This window comes from Gopherus evgoodei, chromosome 24, assembly GCF_007399415.2.
Source record: "Gopherus evgoodei ecotype Sinaloan lineage chromosome 24, rGopEvg1_v1.p, whole genome shotgun sequence".
Taxonomy (NCBI): domain Eukaryota; kingdom Metazoa; phylum Chordata; order Testudines; family Testudinidae; genus Gopherus; species Gopherus evgoodei.
In genome coordinates this window covers 7,736,012-7,762,268 of record NC_044345.1, presented here as the reverse complement: position 1 = coordinate 7,762,268, position 26,257 = coordinate 7,736,012, and the positions used below count along the sequence as shown (strand labels likewise).

The window sequence follows — 26,257 nt, the reverse complement described above, 5'->3', positions numbered from 1 at the left end:
TGAACCAGGCGATCGGCGCCCTAAATAAGGACCGAGAACTCGTCCCCCCATCGTCTTCGAAACCTCAGCAGGCAGCAGATTGCCTGACGCTAACCCACAACTGGGACGCACCTCCCACCGCGCAGGAAGGCAGAAACTTCTCCAGGGCAGAGAAATCTCACAGCCTCCCCTCCACTGCTCACCACACACCAACAGGTAAAACCCCCTACCTGCTGCTTACAGGCAGGTACCAGTAAACAACTCCCCATCACCCCCCGGCAGGAGCGAGCTAATGGGGCCACAGGGCGGGGGAAGCCCCACAACTTTCCATCGGCACAAACACACTGATACAGGGCTTTACAGGCCCCATGAAGCTAAGGGAGAGAGGCTAGTAAATCACAGGCTCCAGGGCTATTGCATGGGCAGGGGTCAGGAAGCAAGTTGCTTCTCTCCTAGCCTCCAACCAAAGCAGGACATGGGACTAGATGGAATCCACAGGGTTGGAAGTGGGGCCAGATCCTAGCTTCGATGAGTCACAAATGTTTGATCTGCCCTGTCTAGTCCACTCCCTTCGGCCTTTTGAGGTGTGATTCAGCCGGGGGGAGGGGTTTGCCGGGTTGGATCACAGAACCCCCCTGGGGGCTGCCAACTGATGTGCCAAGACTACTTCTGCCACTGCTTTCCCTGCCAGCTTGGGACTCCAGCACCCTGTCTTGTTGAGCCAGACATGCCCGTCTGCTCCAACACAGACCCTGGGTCTGAACCACGTGCCCCAAAGCTGCAGACTTAACTGAAAGCAGCTTAAGAAGTGTTCCTGTCTTTAACGCTCAGATGCCCAACTCCTAATGGGGTCTAAACCCAAATAAAGCTTATGCAGGGTAAACTCAAACTGTTCGCCCTTTATCACACTGATAGAGAGATATGCACAGCTGTTTGCCCCATCACCCCCAGGTATTAATACGTACTCTAGGTTAGTTAATAAGTAAAAAGTGATTTTATTAAATACAAAAAGTAGGATTTAAGTGGTTCCAAGTGGTGACAGACAGAACAAAGTGAAACTACCGAGCAAAATAAAATAAAACACTCAAGTCTAAGCCTAGTACAGTAATAAAACTGAATACAGATACAATAATATATGGAGATCTACCTAGCTCATAGAACTGGAAGGGACCCCAAAAGGTCATCGAGTGCAGGACCAAGTACTGATTTTGCCCCAGATCCCTAGGTCAGTGGCTCTCAAACTTTTTTACTAGTGACCCCTTTCACGTAGCAAGCCTCTGAGTGCGACCCTCCCTTATAAATTAAAAACACTTTTTATATATTTAACACCATCAGAAATGCTGGAGGCAAAGCGGGGTTTTGGGGTGGAGGTTGACAGCTCGCGACCCCGCATGTAATAACCTCGTGGCCCCTGACCCCCAGTTTGAGAACCCCTGCCGTAGGTGGTCCCCTCAAGGATTGAACTCACAACCCTGGGTTTAGCAGGGGGTTGGACTTGATGACCTCCTGAGATCCCTTCCAACCCAGATAGTCTATGATTCTTTCACAGACTGGACGCCTTACTAGTCTGGGCACAATCCTTTCCCCTGGTACAGCCCTTGCCTAGCTACCACCTGAGCTGGAACGATTTCTCATGATGGCTGTCCCCTTTATTCTGTTCCACCCACTTAAATATCTTTTGCATAAGGCGGGAATCCTTTGTCCCTCTGGGTTCCCACCCTTCCTTCTCAATGGAAAAACACCATGTTAAAGATGTTCACATGTCACTGTAAGACCCCCAAGCCTTCATTCCCCCCAGCCTGGCTCACAGGAAGGTCTGCCTGCAAACAGAGCCATCCACAGTCAATTGTCCTGGTTGATGGGAGCCATCAAGATTCCAGAGCACCATCAATGGCCCACACTTTGGATAATTACAATAGGCCCTCAGAGTTATATTTCATATTTCTAGTTTCAGATACATTTATACAAATAGGATGACCAACTCAGTAGAGTATTAGCTTTGTAATGATACCTCACAAGAGATCTTTTGCATGAAGCATATTTTAGTTACATTATATTCACACTCATCAGCATACTTCCAGAAAATCATATAGAGTGCAACGTCACAAGGGGGTCATGGCAAGGTGGGTCCATGGTCTGATCTGCTGCCATGGGGAGCTGGGAGAGCAGGCGGGACGGAGTGCTGAGATGCCCTGGCGTGGCTGCGGCGAGATGGGCTGAACCTCGCTTGACCCAGCCCCTTCCCCTTGGCCTGGCACACCCAGCAACACCAGAGCTCCTAGCCCACTGCAACCGCGGAGGCACCCAGAAGCCTTTTGCACCCTGAAGGCCCCCCCAACCCCCGTCGCCGTTCTATAAGCCACATCCCCTGCTGGGCTGCGGCTCGTTAGAGAGACAGCAGTATTCGTAGGTTACCCCATCCAGGACAGATTTATTAACTAAATTAGCAAGGAGCGACCCAGACTGCGGCTGCAAGGAGACTGACGCAAAAAGGAGCATGTGTGAGAACATCTGCAGTTGGCCCTGGCCCGAGACACTAAGGCCCTGACCCTTGAAGGGATTTAGGTGCCTAACTCCCATTGGTGGAGTCATAATGGAGACTGACTTCCCCTCTCCAGGTGGGTAGGGGGTACCATGTGTCTGACCCTCACTCTGGTGCTGCCTGTGGGAGCTGTGGACAAGCTGTGGCTGTCATTCACCAGGACCAAGTACACTCAGATGATCCAGGCACCCTGGAGAAAACAGGGCTCTGCAGACTATTAAAAAGGAGCAGAGAATTAGCCCAAATGCAGGGACTTCTGTGCCGTTACACCAGGGGTTCCTTTGGTCCCAGTACTGCTGCTTTGTGCTTACATCACACACTGCACGTGTACAATTGGTGCGCACACACCTGCACACTCTCAACTCTCCTTGACCCACTTCTTCCTCCAGCACAGAATTAGCCTGCGGAACTTGCCGAGACAAGATCTCCCCGAAGCCAAGAGCTTCACAGCACAGCAGAAGGGGCTGGACTCTTATGGGGCTAACGAGAATAGCCAGAGTTACAATAGCAAGCGGGGGAAGGGATGTCGACTATCCTGCATCAGGGCAACAGCTAAGCCTAGGATCAGGAAGGGAATTCTTTCAGGTTGCCCTAAAGCAGCTGGGGCCGGCTTTTGCGTGCTGATACATTCCTGTATTTCCTTAAACAACATGGGGGCTAGTAAGTTTGTCTGATAACAATCATCCTCTATCCTACGCATTCCATTTCCTCTCTGCAACCACCCACTGCTCAGACCCAACGAGAAGAAAAAACCACAAGCTTCAATTGATTCGCCCTTAACCTCACAACAGAATGATTGTAATTTTTTTTTTTTTTGGTCTTTTCAATCTATCTATAGCAAATTAAATCGGTGGGAATGGGCTCCGGGTTTGACTCAGAAACAGGAACCCAGTGCCTGACTTAGTCAAAAAACTCAAAAGCCAGAGAGCAAGCTGCCAGTAACTCGCATTTTCAGGTGATGGCTGATGCCAGTAAATTCGACCTGAGAAAGGTCAGCGAGGTCTCAGGCGAAATCCCCCACAGCAACCCCATAATTGACGTGTGATGCCCGCGGGTGTCTGAGTAAGAGGATGAAGCCAAGACTTCGGAGGGGAGGAAGCAACAACGGGCCCCCCTACCAAAAAAAAAAAAATCCTTTGATACCAAAAAAGTGCAGCGTAACCTGGCCGGGGACCAGCCCCGGCCAACGTTCCTGACTTTAACCACCAAGGGGCATCAGCGGGCGGGTCCGTGTCACGCTTCCCGTGGCGTCACGGGAAGTTCCACGCGCCCGCGGTGGGGGTGGAGTAGGGCACATGGAACTTACTGAAATGGGGGTCACGTGGGAAAACATGCTAAGTCATGAGATGCGAGTAACGGAGTGGGGAAGCGGATGCAGCGTGGGACAGGAAAGCAGGGCTCCGGGAGGCCAGTTCTCCCCTCTGCGGCCTTGTCCAGACACACGGGCGACTGCGGTTTAATGCGGAGTGTGGCATTCAACCCGCTCAAACTAAACCAGTGCAACAGGCCGGGAGGGGCTGCTCTTGGTCCCGTTTAAACCGGCCTATGTTGCATCAATTAGGAGCAGACTCAAGCCACCCATCGGCCGAAATAAGCGTGTTAATTAACTCAGCGTGTTAATTAACGGCTGCCCTCGTCACCTCCAGGGACATCCAAAACCAAATGCAGCTCCAGCTAAAGAGCCAGACACACATCCTAAGGGGGCCATGGACCATGCACGGGCCGGCGGCTCCCATGTAGACAAAGCTCGGCACCAGCTGGGGCTCCCAGCTTTAGCATGGCTGGTTAGCCGAGTCTCCAAGGCCCACGTCTTCAAAGGGACGCAGGCTCCTGCCAGTGGAAGTGAGTAGCCCACAGACCATTGAGAATCCAGGCTCACATCCCCTCATCTGCCATGTTGCTATTTAACCCGCTCCTGCCCCCCCAGGCTTTGCTGGCCCATCGGGGATGGCATGGCCTACTTAAACCCGTGCATGCTGCGCCTTCTGTTGGCTTCGTCCGCCTAAGGGGCATACGCTGAGCTGGGGCCGGCCAGGACCTGGCCTGGGAGAAGGGAAAGCCGGGCATGCTCAGCGCTGCTATGGAGCTAAGGGGCATATGCCCTGCAGAGTGGGTGCACTGGAGAGGCACAGAGGTAGCGGGGCCAGAAATGGCTCAAGCCCCGCCACCCCAGTCCGCAGGAGAAGGAGGATGGCCCAGTGGTTAGGCAAGTAGGCCAGGCGTGGGCCTAGCTTGACCACAGGCTCCCTGGGCGACCTTCTCTGTGGCTCGGTTCCCTGTCTGTGCGAGCCAATAGCCTGCTGCCCAGCGGTGTTGTGCAATGTGTCGTGTTTACACTCAAGAGGGGAGGGAGCCCAACAGGGTGACCAGATAGCAAGTGTGAAAAATAGGGACGGGGGTTGGGGAGGTAAAAGGAGCCTACATAAGAAAAAGCCCCAAAAATCGGGACTGTCCCTATAAAATCGGGACGTCTGGTCACCCAAGAGCCCAAGCCCAGATGCTATGGGGATGGGCCCAGGTGGAGAGATTTCTCGCTATTCTTCCTCCTCTCTTATAAGCTACTCAGTTGGTCACGACCCTTTCAGCACCCAGTCACCTCTGCTCCACGGCTTGGAGAGCGACGGGATGCGTGAGGGCAGCCCCGGCCCCCAAGGGGCTCCAGTCTCACACTGGAGCCCCTTGGTGCTATTTCAATACACAGACTAAAATCTGAGGATCCCTTGCAAAACTCTCCAAGCTTACACAGGTGTTCACACTAATTGGAGAGCGGGGGGACTAGTGGTGACAGCAGGGGACTCCAGGGTTCATCTCCCAGCTGTCTGGGACAGTGGAGTCTAGTGGTTAGATCAGAAGACTGGTAATCAGGATGTCTGGGTTCTTTTCTCAGCTCTGGGAGGGAGTGGGTTGAGTAGCTAGCGTAGGGGTGAGGGAATCAGGACACCTTGGCTGCATTGCCCGCTAAATTACTGGGCAAGCCGCTCCCCACTTCCCTGTGCTTCAGCTTCCCCACCTGTAAAATGGAGCTCGTAAGGGTTACAAGGTGCTTTGAGAGCCTCAGCTGAAGGTCACTCCTGGCCTCTACAATGCTGAGCAGTCACTGGTTTCCTTGCCCTGCTCCCAGTCAGCAGCTGAGCCTTTTAGATGAACTGCACAAGAACCTGGTGGATCCATACTTTAACTGGTGGTTTAACAACGCTCCCCCCCCCACAGCATGCACTCCCCCTGCCCCACTTTTCAAAATCATGAGGCTGTGAAGGTTGTGGTTCGGGCTGTGGGGCGCCCAGGGCTGTTTAGCGGTGACCCCCATCCTGAGTTCCAGGAAAGATCGGCATATTTACATATTAATAGAAAACAGAAAAACGTCCGTTCAGCAGCCACCATGGGGAGGGGCTGATCAGATCACAGGTTGTTTTGAAGCTCGGTGTGTTTCCCTTCCCCACTCCTCCGGGCCATGGGCAGAACCTATGGGGCTTTCGTGACCTACCAGCAAACCCATGGCCAGCAAAATAATCCTAGCTTCCTGGCCCTTAGATCTCACTGCACTTTGCATAAGGAGGGAATGCCTCAGATGGGGAAACTGAGGCACAGAGCATGGAAGAGATTTGCCCAAGGTCACACATATTGACAAAATTGGATATAGAACCCATGAGTCCAGACGCCCTGCCCCCTCCTGCTCCAACCACTAGGCACCAATCCCTTCCCACAGCTGGGAAGAGAACCCAGGAGTCCTGACTCCCAGCCCCTTGCCCCTCCTCCAGTTACTAGACCCCACTCCCCACCCCGAACAGGGAAGAGAACCCAGGAGTCCTGCCTTCCAGCCAGTTGCTCTAGTAAACCCTCCTGTTTAATGTCAGATAACTTGATGGTGTTGATTGCTTTAGCTGCTGAAAATTAAGATTTACCTTCACACTTGAAGGCCAAAATTAAACCCCTACACCTCAGATTTTGGTGTCCAATGTGACCTGCTTTGCTGAGTAGCCACAAACCGCACAGCTCAGCATCTTTGCAAACCGGGCCCCTGGCACAGAGGTGGCTCGTTATGAAACGCGGGAGCCTAACATGAGGGGTGGAAATGTCAACCTCGGCACCCGAGCAGAATCTGTCAGAAGGGGGCAGGGCCAGGACTCCTGGGTTCCTTCCACAGGTCTGGGAGTGGAATCTCGTGATTAGAGCAGAGGACTGGGCGTGAGGATTCCTGGGTTCTACTGTCAGCGCTGGGAGAGAGGTCTCGTGGATACGGGAGTCTGGACTCCTGGGTCCCCTCCCTAGCACTGTTGCTGACTTTGCCGCGTGACTTAGCACTAGTCACTGCAGCAGTGTGTGCCTCGGTTTCCCCATCTGAAATAGGGGGACGATAACCATCAGTGGCGTAGCCTTAGCCATGGTTGCAGGGAGGGTGCCTGGCTGCCAGGGATGCGTGGGTGCGGGGTGTGTGTGTGTGTTACATGAGCCTCAGTTAATACCAGGTGACTGATGTGTCCTAACAAAACGTTATAGCACCGGGGCCAAGGCAGACTCGTAAAACAGAACTGAGCAACTCAGTAACCCCGGAGGAAAATCAGGGGCAGGGCAGGGTGGAGGAGGGTTATCCCCTGTGCAAGCAGGTGCCCCTCCCCTCACCTGGCACCAACAGGGGCTGGCTTCCTTGCCAAACTGAGTTGCAGGCTCTTCACAGGCAGGGGCATCCCTGCTGGTTTGTTGATAGAACGCAGCCCCTGGCGGAGTCAGAAATAGAACCCAGGAGTCCTGACCCTTGGCTCTCACCACCAGCCTGGACCAAACTTCCTTCCAGAGCCTGGAACCGAACCCAGGACTCTTGCCTCTCTCAGCCCCACCCCCAAAATCCTTTGCTCTATCCCCTACACTCTCCTCTTTCCCAGTTACCCCCCAACAGGCCTGTCCAATCTGTGTCCCCCATTCCCCACCCAGCGCTAAAGAGCTGACAACCTGAGGGCTGAGTGACTCCGGCAGGGTTGGCTGCCTTCTCGAATGCAGAGCCCGGACCAGTTCAGAGAGGGCACATGCCTGTCTGCTGTTGTGGCCAGCTCCCTGCTTGCTGCCTGCGTGGCACAGAGCCAGGGCAGGCTGACAGCCCCATCTCCCACTGCCCACGTCCATGCACCTTCTGCCACCCCGTCTGCTCGCCACGGAGGGGCCCGAGTCAGACCTGCAAAGGGAGGCTGCAGCTGGAGCTTAGCTGTGGTGCTCATGCTGGCTGGCCGTGAGGCAGGAGGAAATGGCCTACCTGGAGCCAGGTGACACAGGGAGGGTCAGGCCTGGGACTCCCTCCTGCCACAGGGAGCTCGCAGCCTGACACGCGCAGCCTTCTTGGCCTCCCAACAGATCCCTCAGGGGAATTTAACTCGCAGAGGCCGGGGCTAATGTGAGGTGACTTGAGTCCATTCTGTAGTGTGGGCACAGAGGCTGTAGCAGGAAGGCAGCATGGCCTAATGGATAGAGTCCTGGAGCGGGGATCCCCCTACCCTGCATACACAGCTGTGACCGCAGCATGCAGAGAAAACCCCTGGGTTCAATTTGATCTCAGCAGCTCGAATACCATCAGCGATGAAGCCCTGGACGCATGGGCTCACCGCTCGAGGACGTGCCCAGGATTCCCAGTCACGCCTCAGACTGCAGCGTAGACAGACTTTCAGACTCAAGAGATCTGGGGTCTATTCACAGCACTACTGCTGGGTGACCTCGGGCAAGCAATTTCCCCTCCCCGTGCCTCGGTTTCCCCAAAATGGAGCTAATGATCCTGACCTCCTTTGGAAAGGGCTTTGAGATGTACTGTGAAGAGCTCTGTTATCTAGATAAGAGCATGGGGAGGGGTCTTTACTGTTTTCTCCTGAAATCAGCAAAGACGACAGGCTGTGACCTAACGAGGCACCATTTGCAACTCTGCCACCTGGACTGGCCTTAGAAAGCAGCCTGCGATACCCTCCGGCAGATCTCTCCAGTGGTGTAGCCGCCCCGCTGACACTCATGTGCTCTCAGTGTCACCAAGCTGGAGAGACAGGCAAAATGCTCTCCCTTGCACACTTCGATGGGGACACTTGCGAGGAAGCATCACGAGGTGGTTTTTTTACTTCTCTTGCTCGGCACACAATAACTTGGTGCAGGGCCTGGGCCGGGCTGTTTGAGTAAAAGTGACTTATTGGAATGGGTTTGAGCATCCACAAGGGCGGATGACTCGTTAACACTTTCCCCACATTAATCAAACTGAAAACACCCGATTATGAACTCACAACGATGTCAAGGCACATTCCACACCCCCAACTAGTTACTCAGCTTTCTGGGTGTCTGCAGAACAAAGCAGATCCCGAGATCTGGGGGCCCCAAGAGACCCACAGCTTCGAAAACAAGCCCACAGGGTCTAGACGTGGAGGCGGTGTCTCAGGCTGGGTTTTCCCCCCCTAGTCCCCTCAACTTAAAAAGATTGGGGTTGTTTTTAGTTTAGGTTTGGAGATTGAGACAGTGCCTCAGACAGGTGTTGTTCTGGGGGTGCCAAACCAGTCAGGGCAGACAAGACGGGCTGCAGAAAGAAGTCAAATAGCCACCTCCCCTCTCCACTTTACAGGGTAAGGAACCTCCCATGGGTCGGCTGTGCAAAAAAACACAAGTTTAGGGTCCGTGTTTATTGATAGCCCTGGCTGTACGCAACCTCTTTCACTGTCATACTCAGACTCTGAAGTCCCCAGTTCCCACTGACCTGCTTACAGCCAGGTTTTCCGAGCAGCTGATTTTCCAAATCCAATCTACTTAGCACATCTGAAAATCCGGCCTGTCATTTTGGTCTCTAAGTGGGCGCCAAGCTGGTTTTAAATATCTGGCCCCCAGATGGGTCACTCAACACCATTATTATTTCTCGCAAGTCTTTGTTACTGACAGTTTTGAAATAAAATTGCAGCTAAAAGTTGAAATTAAATTTAAAAAAAAAAATTGCCCCCAAAACCGAGCTACAAGCAGGATGTTGACAACGAAAAATGGAGAAAGGCTACTGAGACCCAGCTATACGCTATTGGTGTTATGTGAAAGGCACCCGGATACCATGGCAAAGGGGGATACGAAGATAAAACAGGTTAGACAGGCAGGCGGGCAGATCGACTGATAGACAAGGTAGATAAACTAGATTAGACAGAGTTTAAAATAAAACTTAGAGGTATGTTGAATCCAGATAAATTAGGAATAAAGGGGAGCTTGGGCATCATATTACAGTTGAAAAATGACACAACATTAATATTCACAAAGGAGTCGATTGCCTGGCTTTATGCACTGGGCTGGTGTTGAAAAAAAATCAGGTCATTTGTTACCCAAAATAATCCTCATTCATCAACTAAATACCGTCTACAGGACTTTTGTCGTCCGTTTCAGTTTTGTCCCTGCTTAGGCAATGCAAGATTTAATATACATAAAATTAACAAACCAATCGAAAGCTTTTTTAAAATTCACAACAGAAAAGAGCTGAAACAAGCGGACAGTGGAACAAACTTCCAAGAGAATTTTGCACATAAAAAATGACAAGACTTTACAGGTTTGGCCGCACGAGAAAGTTGCACCATTTTGAGGAAAAAGCTATCCCAAAGGTACTGTTATACCAGTATAACTACATCCACACTAGGGGTTGTACTGATGTAACTATATCTGCAAGCAAGCAAATCAGTCAATCACACTCCAAACCAACCTAAATGATACTGGGACAATTTTGAAGTGAAGACCTGGGCTAAGAGAGAAGCAGCATGCTTATTAGACTGCACATTTCTTAAGCTTCTGCTGTTAACATAGGCAGAGAGATACGGCACTCAGCGGTGTCTACTTTCCATTGTGTATTTGACACAGAGATATTTTCATTTATCTAGGACGTGTGTCTGATCAATCCAGCATCTTGCTCTAAAGTTCAACCCTTCCTTTCTGTTCCTTTTACATGCAAAGGGAGCGGCACAGTTATTACTCTTTGACAAAAGTCTTCGGTTGTGCCTTTGCAGCTGAAGATGTTTTACTGTTTTAAAATAAAAACATTTTAGAACGATGCTGTTTCTCTTACTAAATTCAAGTTTCAACGCTGCAGGATCATGCATTTATTTTGGGGCAGATTTTCAAGTGGTCTGCACCCGCAATAGGGGAGAGATTTCCCCAAAAGACCTCAGCTTGTATTTAGGCACCAAAATAAAGACTCAATTTTCCAGAATTCAGCACCTATAGGAGCTCAACTGTATTGAAAATCTGACTCTAAATTCCACACAAATTAGAAATTAAGAGCCAGATCTCAGAGCCCATAAAGCGAGGCTGATATCACATCAGCTGAGGATCAGGCCCAAAGAATTTTTAAACACCCACTATACACAAGAAAGATGTACCTAGCTCATAGTAATTGCTAGATCGTGTTGTTTTTCCATAGCCGTTGCTCAGAGGGTCTAAGAGTCGCTTCGGTTTGACTGTGAAACTTCACTATCAAACAGTTCACAGTCTCTTATCATCAAAAAGCAATTGATGTTAAACAAACCGATGTTTGAACACAATGGAGGATTGAAGAGCCGACAGATGTGTATCTTGCTAAACCACCGAAATGTGGTGTTTAATTAACACATGATAATTATTCTATAAAGTCAAACTCATTTATGCTAAAACAAAAGCAATTGCATAACCGTGCACAAGATATGGATCTGCTTAATTCTTAAATAAAGTGTTTTAATAATCAGCATATTCTAATTAATACAACAGCACTTCACTACTGTGAAATTGAGTGCATATTTAGGAATCTCATTTTCCCTCTATTTCTTTTTATTTTGTATCTCAAACATTTTTTAAAAATTTACATTAAGCACTACACTAATTAGAAAGATGTTTAGCATTGATACCTGCTGGATTTGAGTAGGACTTAATTAGTCTTTGTAATTGAATGAAAAGGACCATTGGGATAGTTCTCCCCACTAACAGATCCTCAAATATTCTGTGAAAATGAAATGTATTCACAACATAGAAAGTTAACAAAGTCAGCTTTCTGCATTCTGCTGTGTTATTAAACAGCAACTGGCTGAGATATACATTCAGGATATTTTTGTACTGTCCCAACGTTTCTGATTGATGCCGATTTGAAATACTTCTTGGAAAGAAGCGAAAAGATTTTATGTCTTATTTGTTCCATCTTATTAATTTTGGGATTTTGAACACATATAAACATCTTCAGTCAGTTAAGGCGAGAGATGAATTGACCGAGATCAGAGGTTTATTTCAGTAACAGATTGAATCAGACACTAAAAAAAGAAACCCAAAAAGTTATGACATACAAAACCAGATTTTCATGGGCTCTGCTCCCGACACTGTGACCTTGACTGAAGATATAGCCACTTAGTTTGCTGTTTAAATATTTTTGGTGCCCGAAGTTTGTTTTATTTTGCCTCTGGGTAGTAACCATTTGTGACTGTGACTAATTAATTTTAGAGCCATTTTGCAGGGGCATTTTTTAAAATTGTGGTTTCAATTGAAATAAAATGATAATAATTAAATGGGTGCTGGGGTCTTTTGGAAAATCCTGACCTTAGTCAATTTCAAAATAGGTAAGTTACCAATGGTCCGGCAAGACACACACACTAGGTCTCCTAGAGAGAGAATTCAGCTTGAGAATGCAGCAATCTCTAGGATCCATCTCCAAAAAAGTTAGTTAATTTGTTTCTTTTATTACTGACTGACTTGCTTCTCTCTCTCTAGTGACTTGGAATGATCAATCACTAAAGTATCTGAGCGCCTATCATTCTGAGATCAGGAAGCTCAGCCCTCCATAGGATCAGGTTCCCAATTTGCTGAAAAGAATTCAGAACCATGCCGAAGCATCAACAATCTCTCTATGCTCAAACCCCTTACTGCAAACGCATTTCCCCGCCTCCCTCCCAGCCTCCACACTCACAGAAAACTATAACTGTGCCACAAAACCTAGCCAGGCTGACTCCCCCAGTCACAGGATCGAGCTATAGTAGCTAAAGTTTGCATAGAATTCAGGCCACTACATGCATCCAACGAAGTGGGTATTCACCCACGAAAGCTCATGCTCCAATACGTCTGTTAGTCTATAAGGTGCCACGGGACTCTTTGCTGCTTTTACAGGTCAGAAAGGACCATTATGATCCTCTATTCTAGTTTGACCTTTTGCGTCACTTCTGACTGAGCGGGACCTTACCTTTTAGAAACAACGAGGAGTCCGATGGCACCTTAAAGACTCAATCTTATCTTTTAGAAAGGCACCCAGTCTTGATCCGAGAATTTCCACGAGACAGAGAATCCACCACAGCCCTGGGTAAACTGATCAAGTGGTTAGTAACCCTCCCTGCTAAAAATGTGCACTTATTTCTAGTCTGAATTCGTCTAGCTTCAGTTTCCAGACACTGGATTTAATTCTGCTTTTTTCTGCTAGATTAACCAACCACCTACAATCAAAAATCTCTTCCCCAGGTTGTCCATAATCAAGATACCTCTTAATCTTCTCTTGGATAAATGAAATAACTGTAGATTGAGCTTCTTCAGTCTTTCTCTCTCAGGCATGTTTTCCAGAGTTCAACCCATTCTTGTAGATCTACTCCTTACTCTTACACTATAACCCTGCTATTTCATTTCCCCCTTCTCAATCACCAGATCTAATCAATCCACTAAATCATTTGGTCACCAGACCTTAAATAATTTCACTAGATCCCAGGGGACTCTGATTCTAGAAGTCACATCATCATGTCCTCTGTGTGTAATATAAAGAAATAATAACAACCACCCTTAGCTCTTACCTAGCATTTTTCATCCATAGACCTCAATGCATTTTACATTGGAGGGGAGAATATAATTATTTCCTGTTTGCAGAGGTAAAATCGTGCATCAGAAATAAATTAGTCTCCAAGCACATTTGGATTCTGGTGGGGCTAGAGGTCTAGTCTGGTCTAGCCAGGAGGTAGAATCAGGCCCCAAATCGCTACCATTTCTAAGAAAGAAAGAAAGAACGGCTTGCAGAACTATTCCTTGTAAATCTTTTGCAGCCCATATTCATCCAAATCATATCATGTCTGATTTTAACATGACTTCTACTGTAAGAGCTGTAGCTGGAAATACACATGTAGTTGGAGATGAAATTTGACAAAATATGCGTTCCCATTAAAGAGACAATCATGATATTTCACTTACTCCTACAAACCCCACTCCTCTCTGTCCCACCCTGACAACTGACAGGCTTTGGAAAAAAAAATATTGAGTATTTATCTGAATATGGCATCACTAATTGAAATGTGGGAAAGGAAGAGAGATGTATTTTAAAAGCAGTTTCAGGTTGAAGAACCCAACGCATCAATATAGTTTCTGAAACCTCAGCTCTTGCTACCATCCTTTATTCTTCTCTCTATCTGTATCTGTTTATCACCTCCCTTCAAAGCAAAACTCTCCCCCGATGAATACACTTTCATTATATTCTCAGCGCCTCAGATAAGAGACTTGAATATCACTGACAAGGCAACTACATTTTGCCCAAGAGTTAAATATATTTGTGTTAACTGATCACAGGAGATGAAATCACTTTCGCAAATCAGTTCAAACTACGTTATTACAATTGCTTTCACTACAGAATAACATTTCAAATACCCTGATTCGGGGCACAGCTAGCTAGTTTAGTCACTTCTATTTTTGGCTTTAGGAAACTACAATGGTTATTGGGATTCACAACATTAAGAGAAAACCACACAACAAAGAAGATGCTGTATGGGAACCAGTTATCCTAAGAGCTTTGAATTCTTAGATCAGTGGAAATTCTACCAAAGCTAAGGCAGAATTCAGCTGTATCTACTTCTTGGGTTACACACGCGCTAAACCACACCACAAACGCTACAATCCCCAGGCAGAAAATGTGTGGCATGGCCTCACCATGATGGGTTCCTCAAAACTCAGATCATCTTTGTGTTCTGTCTCAGCACCGCACCTAGTACCATGATGACTGGGGCTCCTGAGTGCAACCACAATACACATAATTATAAAGATTGCAAAACATCTTCAATGGAAGTTGAAGCCACTCAGCGCTATGCAGAATCGGGGCCTAACATCAGAGTTCCAGTTCTATCTGCCTCCCAGGCTGGACAAAAATCAGTGACTTTAAAAAACCCTTTAAAAATCATATTTTTAAATTTAAAGTAAAGACAGGTACATTGTTTTTAAAGTGAACTATTTAAAAATAAATTTGCACCTATGTTAAGACCTATGCTCACTATAATCGATTAAAATCATTTCAATGAAATGCAGAAAATAATATTAAGCAGTAAGCACCTGCCAAATTTTAAAGAAAGTCAAACCACTGAACTCGTGTAAGTTACCGGCTAAGTGCCTGCAACCAGAGTCTGAAGTACTTTTAAATTAGCTTTTGATAGCAGCAACCTCTTGAGCACAGGCAGAGAGAACACTGCCATCATTTCAGTTTATTCAGCTAATTCAATGGCTAGTTCATTCAAAGTTAAGAAACCAACTGAGACCAGGAAAGCTTGTCTTTCCTTTTTCCAATCTATGAATAAAAGCTAAGATGTGAGAGGACAAACTCTATTAGTTCTAAAATCTTTCAGGAAAATCAGTTAGTTTGAAATACAAAACACATTTTGATTCACTTATTTTGTTTCTTATGAATCCAGCACATTAGAGGTATTTTTATTTAACTAACTTAAAAAAATGGAAAATGTTGCTTTTATGCAGTTTTGTTTGAATTGCAATTTCCATCCACATACAGCTTGATTCAAATAATGAATAAAAAATTCAACACATATAGTAAATGAGAAAGGCATCAGTCACCATTTTCTAACATCATAAAAAATTAAAAATTTGAATAAAACTAGCTTATGTGCTATAAATAAATTGCTTAAATAAATGTGTGTAGATATAGTGTAGCCTCCTGGTTAGCTAAAACAGCACCAAATTTAGTGTGAAATTTATATTCATTTGCAAAGCAACATGCTATAATGGTTACTAACCAATGAGAATCTTTAGGAAGATAACTGAAAGGGACAAACACAAAGAACAATTAAATTTGATTATTTAAATTAAGGTTTCCTCTTTGCTGATTTAAACCATGCTCAAATAAATGTTTTAGTTGCTAAGGTGCACAAGTCCTCCTGTTCTTTTTGCTGATACAGACTAATACGGCTGCGACTCTGAAACCTCTGATTAAACGTGGTGATTTAAATCACTTCTATTTAAATCAATCCACCCTGATGTCTCCCCATTTTCTACACATGCAACAAGCAAAACCTCAAATCGATTCTATTGAAACTATATGAGTACCTGGAACACACTTAGAAACATTATTATGAGTTGCAATATTTTTCTTTCTGGTAACACAAAACATGAATTGAAAAAAACCCCAACACATCTTGAAGCAAAGGATTTGGGTCAGATCCTCAGAGTGTATAGAGCAGGTTGTTACCTTGATTTCAACGGAACAACACTGATCCACACCAGCTAAGGATTTTGCCTGTTGTTTCTCAAAAGGCTCTTGGAAAGAAAAAAGGGGTCTGAAATTTACAGAGATCCTGTAAGTCGCTGCATCTAGGGAAAGCCAAGGTCAGGTCTGTATCTGGGGGAGTGGGGTTTGAGGTCTTTTATTTTTAAATTCATCAACTCTAAACACACAAATTACTGGAGTAGACAATTATTAATTGGAACGGTTTTTAAGAGAGGCATGAAGTGGGCTGAGAGCGCAGCAGAGGTATTGGGTGAGTACATGTAAGGGAGCAGAAACTGATAATGTATGAGGAAAAACTAGCTTATCTGTACTCAGGAGCCCCAGTTACAGACCAGGACCCAGTTGTGCTGGGCGCTGTACATTATTATTTATTAGGTGTATTACGGTAGCACTAGCAGTCCCAGCCACAGACACAGACACAGAATAAACATTTTAATCCCTTTGCTTGGTGGGTTGATTTCAGGTCTGTGGTTCTGACAGTAGCGCATTCACTCTGCCCAAGTGTATACAACACACACCAGAAGATTAGGGGGAAGAAAACAAGAACAAAACACTAAACCAGATTTTCTAAGGGGCTCCCTCTCCGCAGTGCAGTATTATTCTCCTGGGATGCTGCTGAGGGCTGAGCGGTTGGAAATTGCTGGGAACATCTAACAGCCCAGGAGCCTGATGGAAGCACTGGCCAAAGTCCTGGAGAGGGTGGACTGCAGGAGGCTCAGTGGGGTCTCCCTGCCTTTGGCCTCTAGGAATCTCTGGCTTCGGGCTGCTCATTGCCCTTGAATCCCACTCGACAGGTGGCTGCTTAAGGGAGAGGCGTGAGAGAATCAGGGGAGGCAGCAGCTGTTTAAGAGCCCAGATAGATGGAAGGGTGTGGGCTAAACTGGGGGCATCTGACCCTTTCCATCACCCACTGCCCCACGGGGACTGGAATCCAGACTGAATTTGGAGGCAAGGACAACGAACAATACTGGGTGATTCTCCACAGCTTTTCCCTGGGAAGCTGGGTGTCATCTTTGTGGAGACATGGATGCATGCAGGGGCAACCTCCCCCAGGGCCCAGGAATAGAACCCAGGTGTCCTGGTCCCGGGACAGCAGGGTCTGAAAAGCAGCCCACGGTTGTTATTAGGGCCCTCTCTACTCGGGGTTGCTGCTCCCACGCCCTCAGACGGCTTCAGGAAACCATCTCCTGCCACCCACAGACACACGCGGTGGAGTGGGGCGAGTTATGTCATCAAAGGAACGGCAACAGGCGAGAGTGGGCCTGGAATCGGTTTTGATGGCAAGTGGCAGAGGGACGCAGGAGATTCCCACAACAGTTGGGCAGGCAGACGGGTGGGGAGGAAGACTGCGTTGGTGAATAGGGCTCTGATCCCACATTAGCGAAACCAGCCCAGGCCCGACCCTCAGCTGGCGTAAACAGGGGCAGTTCAAACGAATTTAACCAAGCAATGGAGATGGGAGAATCTGGCCGTAGTTTTACCGCTGTTTGCAGGGGGAGGAGGTTCAAATCCACAGAGCTCCACTGCCTTAAAAGACAATGCCCCTTCCTGCAAAGGGGAATCTGGCTACTGACTGCCGAGCATCACTAGGCACAAACCAAGGAAGGAAGGAGCCCATTGGGCTGATAATCAGAGATTTCTGCAGCTCTTGCTTTGCCTTTTCTGGCCAGTGCAGTTAAAGGCGCTGACACATCTGACCGCCCCAGCCTAAGAGCAGCGCATGAACTGAGCAAAGAGGAGATGAACAGAGAGCCAGACCACACAGTCCCTCCGCAGATCAAAAAAAACCTTAATCAGCAACTTTCCCTCCATCTCTTCAGCACTAACCTGTACGTGTGGCATCGAATGCAGAAAACCCACAACCTTCCCCTCCCGCCCCGAGGTTCCGTTTCGCCTGCTGCCAGGGCCCTCCACGGGCAGTGGCTGCAAGAAGGTGAGGGGCAAAGGGTCTCTGGCTCAGGTGGGCTGAGCCAAGTCAGAGCTGGGGCGTCTGGTTGAACCCAGAGCCGAGAGAAAACCCAGCCCCACCTTGACTTCTACAATGGGCCAGGAAGCTGTTGGTGGCTGGCAGGGGTAGGCTCTTTTGAAAGGATTCCTGGGGTCCATTCCTGCCTCTGAGCGACAGGAGCTAGAAAGGGACTCGTGGGGTTTATTCCAGGCTCTGAGAGGCTGCCTGGTCTTTGTTCTTAAGAGCCAGACTGGAAGCCAAAACTCCTGGGTTCTATTCCCTACTTTGCCCCCGACTTCTTATGAAACCTTGGGCAAGTCACTTCCTAGATCAGTGCCTCAGTTTCCCCTTCCACACTTTGACTGTTTTGTCTATTTAAAGACCGTGAGCTCTTCGAGCAGGGTCTGTCTCTCTCTCTGTGTGTTCGTGGAGCACCTATCACAATTTGGCCCAGATCTTGACTGGGGCCATGAGATGCTATTGAAATATAAAGAAATCATAGTAGCAGAGGGGTAGCCATGTTAGTCTGGATCTGTAAAAGCAGCAGAGCATCCTGTGGCACCCTATAGACTAACAGACATTTTGGAGTATGAGCCTTCGTGGGTGAATACCCATTTGGTCAGATGCATCATAATCATAGGTGGGGAAGTGGGATGAGGTTACAGGTTTCTCAGGACCAAGGTGCTCTACAGAGTATTTGCAGCCCGAGGAGTGGTCAGCCCTGTGTACGTGGGGCAAAGAGGAACAAAGATATCCATCCTCCCCAGAGGAGTTAAATTGTTTCAAACCCCTAAACTCATCTTAAAAAAAAACAAAAAACAAAAAACAAAAAACAAACACATTTAGAAACACAAACCATCAGATTTCCCTCCGTCATGCACAAGAAAGAGTTTTCAGGGCCGGGGGATGGATGTGACAAATTGCCAAACTAGCAAGATCACAAACATTGGCCAGACCCGCCTGGGTACAGGGTCCCCCTGCACAGATCTTGCTGTAGGATTGGAACTTCAAGTACCTATGGGCTGAACTCCGGCTTAAGGTCGCTGCCAAGAGACTGTCGTGTCGGAGCGTTTCTGAGCTCGGACGAGGGCTGAAGGAACAGGATTGCATTCTCAGTAGCGTCTAGACTTGCTCTATGTGGGCCATTCCTTTATCTATTTTAGCTTTGTTAATTTCTTTTTGGATGTTTTAATTTTACCCGATTTTAGGGTCTGCTAAAAGCCTGTGAGAGGGGCGTGACATCGGACACTCAGTACAATTTCACTGGGGTCTTAAATTAGACCATTTGTTCCACTCGCACAGAGGTGAACATGGAACATGCAGGGCCAGAACCCCAGCTGGTGTAAATGGACGTAGTTCCTTTGATGTCAATGGGCCACATCCTCGGCTAGTTCCACTGAGTCAATGGAACAGATCCTCAACCTGAGTAAAACAGCCCCACTCCATTGACGTCAATGGGCCAGCCGCCTAACTGGCGTCAATCCGCATCGCCCCATTGACACGAATGGGGCAGATCCCTCCCAGCTAATGTGACTGAGACGGAGCGACGCCGGTTCACATCAGCCCAGCATCTGGCCTAGTGAGTCTAAAAGGTCCCTGAAGAGTCAGTGATGGAAGAACAGGCTGGAAGCCTGGGTGGGAATTAAAGGTTCTGTGGATGAAATATTTGTTCCCCTGGGGTCAAAGGCCCGATCCTTTCAGGGCGGGTGCTGCGAGGGTGAGATCTCCAGTCCTGGGCTTAGACTCAGCATCAGGGCATGAAGCCGGAAGTGCCCCTCTGAACTATGGGGGGTCCTGGTTCACATAGGGTGGCGTGCCGAACCACAGAACCAAGGAAAGAGAAGCAGGATCCCCAGCAGCTGGGGGCTAGCACGCACAGCAGGGAAATGGAATCAGTGCCCTGATAGGGGCTCGCCATGTCTCTGTTATCTATGGGTTACTTCCTTACGGGATGAGGTCACTGGAGTTACCAGGGTGAGAGGGAATTATCTGGCTCGAGGATCCTAAGCTCGGGATTTGCAAAAGAAGCTGCCAAAATCAGCTGCCTAAATCCTTGAGAAATTCAACGGAGAGGCAGGACAGCCCAGTGGCTAGGGTACTGCTCTGGGACTTGAGGGAGCTGAGCTCAATTCCTGGCTCTCCCAGAGTCTCCCTGGGCGACCGTGTGGTCAGGTCGCTAGGCCGAGGTTTTCAAAGGCGGTTCCTTGTTTTCTGGGCCCCACTTGAGACATTGTAAAGGGGGCTGATTTTCAGACAGTGCTGAGCTTCCGCCCCCCTGGAAATCAGCGCCCTTTGAGGCCTGCAAAGTCAGGTACGCAAATGTTTAAAACTTTGGCCTCGGTCTCGCCCCCGCCCCCAAGGCTTTCCACCTCCCCCACACCATGTCCTTGCATCTGTGCGGCCCCCCCAGGCCAGGTCCTCGTGTCTGTGCCCCCCCGCTTCCCACACAACCCCCCCACACCAGGTCCTCCCATCTGCAACCCCTCTCCAGCTTCCCACATGCCCTCCCCGCGGCCAGGTCCTCACATCTGCATCTCCCCAGCTTCCCCCATGTCCCACCACACCAGGTCCTCGCGTCTGAGCCCCCCACAGCTTCCCACACTGCTCCCCCCACCAAGTCCTACATCTGCGCACTCCCCCAGCTTCCCACATGGCCCTCCTACACCAGGTCCTCACGTCTGTGCCCCCCCAGGCTTTCCACATAGTCCCCCCACACCAGGTCCTAGCAATCTGTGTCCCCCACAGCTTCCCACATGTCCCCACCACACCAGGTCCTCGGGTCTGCGCCCCCTCTCCCCGCTTCCCACACACCCCCCAGACCAGGTCCTCGTGTCAATGCCCTCCCCAGTTTCCCACACGACCTGCCCCCGCCAGGTCCTCGCATTTGAACCCCCCTCCCCAGGCTTTCTATACATTCCCCCCCCCAACCAGGTCCCCATGTCTGTGCCCCCCACCCAGCTTCCCACATGCCTCACTGAGACACTGGTTCCTCGCACCTCCCCCCCCACGCTTTCCAACTCCCCCCCTCCGACACTAGGTCCTCACACCCCTCCCTCAGGTTTCCCACCTCCCCAGGTGCCTGCACCCACCCCCTCAGCTTCCCACAGCCTTCCTCCAGACCCAGCTCCTCACTCCCCAGCTTCCGATCTCCCGACACTGGGTCCTCACACCTTTGTGCCCCCCCCAGGCTACCCATTCCCCTTTCCAGGTCCTCATGCCTCTGCCCCCTCTGCTTCTCACAAGCCCATTTCCTCATGCCCCCCTCAGATCTTCCCCTGACACCAGCTCCCTGTGCCTGCACCACCCCACGCCTTCCCATGTGCCCTCGCACCCATTGGACACTGGTCCTCATGCCTGCCCCCCCCGCAGCTCCCCTCACGGCTCCCCCCAGCCACACCAGCTGCTTGTGCCCCCTCACCCACCCCAGTTTCTCTAAAAATCTAGCCCTGCTCCCAGGCGTGAGTTGCCGGCTCAGCTCTGCTCAGCACCAGGCATCGCTAGGGACACAAGCACAGCGGCTCCAGCCTATGGTGCTGCGCTCCTGCCAGGGCGGCAATCACACTAGTTCTGTCCTTGTCCACTTTCTCCAGGCCTTTCGGCCTGTTCATTAGCCAGCAGGGCTAGGGGAGTCCGGGGACTCGTCCGTCACTGCTCGGAGCCAGGCTAAAGCTGCGAGGCCTGCTGAAGCCAGCTTAGAGCCGGGCTCCCCGCCTCGCCCTCAATACTTCTGCAGGCTGATCTACACCCTGGCACCCCCCTGTTCCACAGCCGGGGGTGACATGCATGTAACTGACACGTATCCCTTCTGAACGGGGGGGAAACAGGACCGGAAGCCAAGCCACATTGAAATGAAAAAGGGAAAGGAGGGGTGTATCGACGCAATAGGAACTCCGCTGTATGGGGCAGCTTTAGATGGGTTCAGCTGCTGCAATGCGCCCTGACCCCCCCCTCAAATACACACACGATAAATCCAGACACACACACACACACACATGACCAAGACAGACACACACACGAAACCAAATACATTATCTATCGAAACCTAGACACACACATATACAAAACAGCAAAGATGTACAAATAAACACACACACAAAGACACACATAGACAAGGTCCCCACACACATTAAAAAAGACACAGACAGGCAGACAGACCCACACAGGCATGTTATATATCAAAACACAGACACGTACGCACAAAAGCAAAGACACACACAAACACACACACACACACAAATACACACACAATTAATCCAGACACACACACACAAGTACACACATTGTTAATCTAGACACACACACACTAAGACACACACATACACATAAAAAAGACAAAAAGATAGACACACACACACAAGACACATTATCTCACACAGATAATGTGCAGCTCCAACCTCGCAGACCAGCTGTTCCAACCCTGCAGACCTCAGGGACGGTCCATAGTTCCCTGCTATGAGAATTCCTCGGGAACCCGCGTGGGTCACGATGCTGGGGTGGCTCTTTCAGAACCGAGAGGCAAGGACGTCCTGGTTAGGGAAACCATTTACATTCCACCTTCCAAACGCCAGCTTCAGAACCCGACAGGCTGGATGCTGTTCTCTGCATCAATGCGGAGTGACCCCACTGATGGCCAGAACATTTACACAGCAGGGGTGACTGAGATCAGGATCCGGTTTGCAGGGGGAACTCAGGCCATGAGGGACGTGGTTGCAGTGACAGACGGAGGGCTTGTCAAACAGCCAGCTGGGCGGTGCAGAAAGGCAGAGAATCGGTAGCCGCCAAGCCTGCCGTCCGTGCCTCAGCCCTAGTGAGAGGGGAGAGCTCGATCTTCGTGGTCCATTTGGACCATGACCCCTCTGGGATGCTAATGACCCAGAAGCCCATGGACATCTGGCCAGAGCCCTGCCACCCAGTCAGAGCACCATTCCCTAGCATGCATGTCGGCAAACAGACTCGGCAACCACACGCACCCGACACCCTGAGCTGCTCTGAAAAGCTGCATTCAGATGGGTTGTGGCTGGTAGAAGCCCTCACTTCACCCCCGAGCCAGGTCTTCCCCACCTGAAGGAAGATTTTGGATGGGAATTGTACATAGCACCTTCCGTCTCAGGGGCAGGAAACGGCCTGCCAATGCAAATCGACTCAACCTCGCAATAACCCCGCAGCGAGCCGGTCGGACTTTTATCACCATTTTACAGATGGGAAAACTGAGGCACAGAGAGGGGTTGCGCTTTGTTCAAGGTCCCACAGTGAGCGAGTGGCAGAACCAGGGACAGAACCCAGGTGTCCTGACTCCCTGGCTCCACTCTGCTCCAACCACTAACCCCTACTCCCCTCCCAGAACCAAGGACAGAACCCAGGTGTCCTAACTCCCAGCCTCCACTGTCTGACTCACTACCTGCTAGATCCTACTGCCCTCCCAGAGCAAGGAACAAGGGGCCAAGATTTCCAAAAGGAATTACTGTTTCGGGGAGCCCCTTAAAGGAGCCTAATCTACATGGGGCAGCTCTCCTGAATGGTCTGAGTCCAGCTCCGTCACAGTGTGTCAGGTCAGGCTCCCAAAATCACTAGCCCCTTTGACAATCTTGGCAGGATACTTGACCGCCACCTGTCTGCTACATACCAAATCCCACACCTTCCTAGAGAGGGCCAAGAGAAACCTGGAGCCTTGATTCTCACATCCCAGCTCTAAGTACTAAACCCTGCTCCCTGACCACCAATCTCCCCTGCTCTAACCACTAGACCCTGCTCCCTGCTAGAGCAGGGCACAAGAAGCCAGGAGTCCTGATTTCCGATCTCCCCTGCTCTAACCACTAGACCCTGCCCCCCACTAGAGCAGGGCACAAGAACCCAGGTATCTCGCCTGCCAGCCCTGGGCCATAACCCCCTCTCGCCGCCACAGGCAGGCATACAGGGCTGCGTCTGTGCCACACACCAGGGCTGTTCAGCTCAGAGCCCGCCAGCTCGCTGCTCCAGGTGGCCCTTTATCTCCCATCTCCCCCCAAAACCACTCACCTCTCATGGTGCCGGCGGGGCGAGCGGCTCTGCGGGGCGGCTTCGGCTGGGGAGGGCACCAGCAGCACCTGCCTCTGGCTGCCAGCTGGGAGCTCAGCACGGGGCCTGGGATGCCATGCTCTGCCCAGGGCTGCTTGCATTAGAAAGCAGCCTCACCAGCACAGGTGGCTTTGCAAGACCGGTTGACAGGCGTCCCCCCCGGCCAATCAGGGCCCCCGCCATGCACTGGGGCTAACCAATGGCAGCTGACTGGAAAGTTCCAAAGCCACAAGCCACAAGAGGTCGAGTTTCCATTGCTGAGTGCGAAGGGCTGGGGGAGAGGGGGGTGGCACGGCCGGGGGTTCGAGCCCTGGGCCCAGCCAGCCTGTGCTTCTCCGGGGAGAGCCCGTGACTCTCTCCTGCATTAAAACCTGTGCCCCCTTCTCCAGTATAGGGCTCTTCCCAACACACTCCCAGCCCCGTGGGTCGGCGCCAGCAGTGCTTGATTTGTAACGGAAGAGGTGCTGGGGCTCTAGGGTGACCAAATTACATGAACAAAATATTGAGACACATGGGGGGCAGGTCCAGAGTGCCGTCGAAGCAAAAAAAAAAAAAAAAAAAAAAAAAGCCCTGAGCCAGAATATTGGACGAATGGCGTCCTGACCATACATCCATCGGGATGCGGGACAAATGACTGAATATCAGGACGGTCGCAATTTTATCAGGACATCTGGTCACCCTACAGGGCTCAAGCAAATATTTTACCTTCATAACTGAACTGCCAAGCCCAGATGTGCTGGGCTCTGAACTGCCAGGCCCAGAGGAGCTGGGGCTCAGCCCTGGCAAACTCTGGCACAAATTAAGCACTGGGCACCAGGGTCCTCATTTCAAAACTAGGGAATCTGAGGCACTGCACAAAGTGTGTGTGTGTGGGGGGGTGACTTGCCCTGTAACATGTGAGGTCAAGCTACGATCAGAATACCTGGCCTCTGGTCAACTTCCAGCTTTCCCCTCTCAAACCTCTCTAGACTCCATCCTTTGTACAGAGCAGAGAAAAGAGTGCAGGAGTCTTGACTCGACGTCGCTGGCGCTACCCACTAGCCCCCCACTCTCCTCCCAGAGCTGGCAAGAGACAAATCCAGGAGTTCTGGTTCCCAGCTGCCCTATTTTAATCACTTCCCTTCCAGGGCTGAGGAGAGAACCCGGGAGTTCTGGCTCCTGGCAGCGTGCTCTAACCACTAGGAAGCATTCCCCTCCCAGAGTCAGGAGCAGAACACAGGCTCCTCAATCCCTCAGTGAATTTAACCAAGTCTTCTTTTATATCATAGAATATCAGGGTTGGAAGAGACCTCAGGGGGTTCCAGTCCAAGCCCCTGCTCAAAGCAGGACCAACTCCAACTAAATCATGTGTTTATATAGATATACACATCTTCCCCTCCGCCCCTCCCCCTCCCGGCAACTTCTGGTGTCATTTTGTGACCTGCTTTCCCTCCAGCCACAGCCCAGAGGGCAGAATCATCAACTTCGCTCCCATGGCCCTGGCTTGGCCATGTGGTGAGTTATTAGTGGTGTCAGGCTTGAAGCCGCTACACCGATTGGCAGGGTGGGAGGACGTGGAGGCCGGCGGGGCCACGGTGAGCGGCTGTGCGGTTTGCGTGCTGTCTTTTCTCCACCAGTAGAGGAAAAGGTAACCCACGTGCGGATCAAGCCCAAGGCGTGAGACACAACAGTGCCTCAGCTCTGCATCCCGGAGCCTCAGTGACACAGGGAAAACCACCCGCCCCGACGTGAACGGCAGCACCGCAGCCGCCCTGTCTACAGCACCCTGCACACTTCAGGAACTCTGGGCATGTGACGGCGCTGCAATGCGGCCACCTCTGGTGTGGAACGTGGCAGCCGTTCAACACAACAGGGTGAGTCAAGGGAACCGAGAAGAATTTTGTATGCATCGGAATATTATCGAGGCCAAATGGAATGAACTAGGGTTTTATAGACAGGGGGGAGGTATCAGAGGTTAACATGGGTTTTACTGGGTGCGAGGCAAATCTACACCACTATTGGTCCAAATGGAGTAACTGAAAAAATACTAAATACAATCCCAGCCCTTTAAAATCCCTCCAGTTCTCGCCTGGAGAATTACACGGAGTTCCAGGGCCACAGCTCTTTATATACCGATCCTCCCTGTGCTGCTCATGCTCCCCCACGGTCGCCACCTGGCATACACAGTGCACTGATCCTGGCCGGGCCGTGGCACGGTGTGGGAATCAAGTCAGCACGTCTAACCCTGGAGCGCCAGCGATACGGGAAACGCCGCAGACCCAGATCA

At 50.1% G+C, this 26,257-nt stretch overlaps 1 protein-coding gene across 2 annotated transcripts in view; it reads right to left on the bottom strand.

The window, feature by feature from the left end:
* The window catches only part of RORC (RAR related orphan receptor C), a 66,790-nt gene that overhangs the window by 16,658 nt on the left and 23,875 nt on the right, over positions 1-26,257 (bottom strand). The window contains exon 1 of one of the 2 annotated variants that reach the window (XM_030542044.1): positions 23,953-24,013. The exons of the other annotated variant lie outside the window; for it this stretch is intronic. Coding sequence (XP_030397904.1) covers positions 23,953-23,959 — 7 coding nt within the window. The 5' untranslated portion in view covers positions 23,960-24,013. Of the gene's footprint in view, positions 1-23,952; positions 24,014-26,257 lie in introns of those variants that run through there. 2 annotated transcript variants of the gene reach the window in all.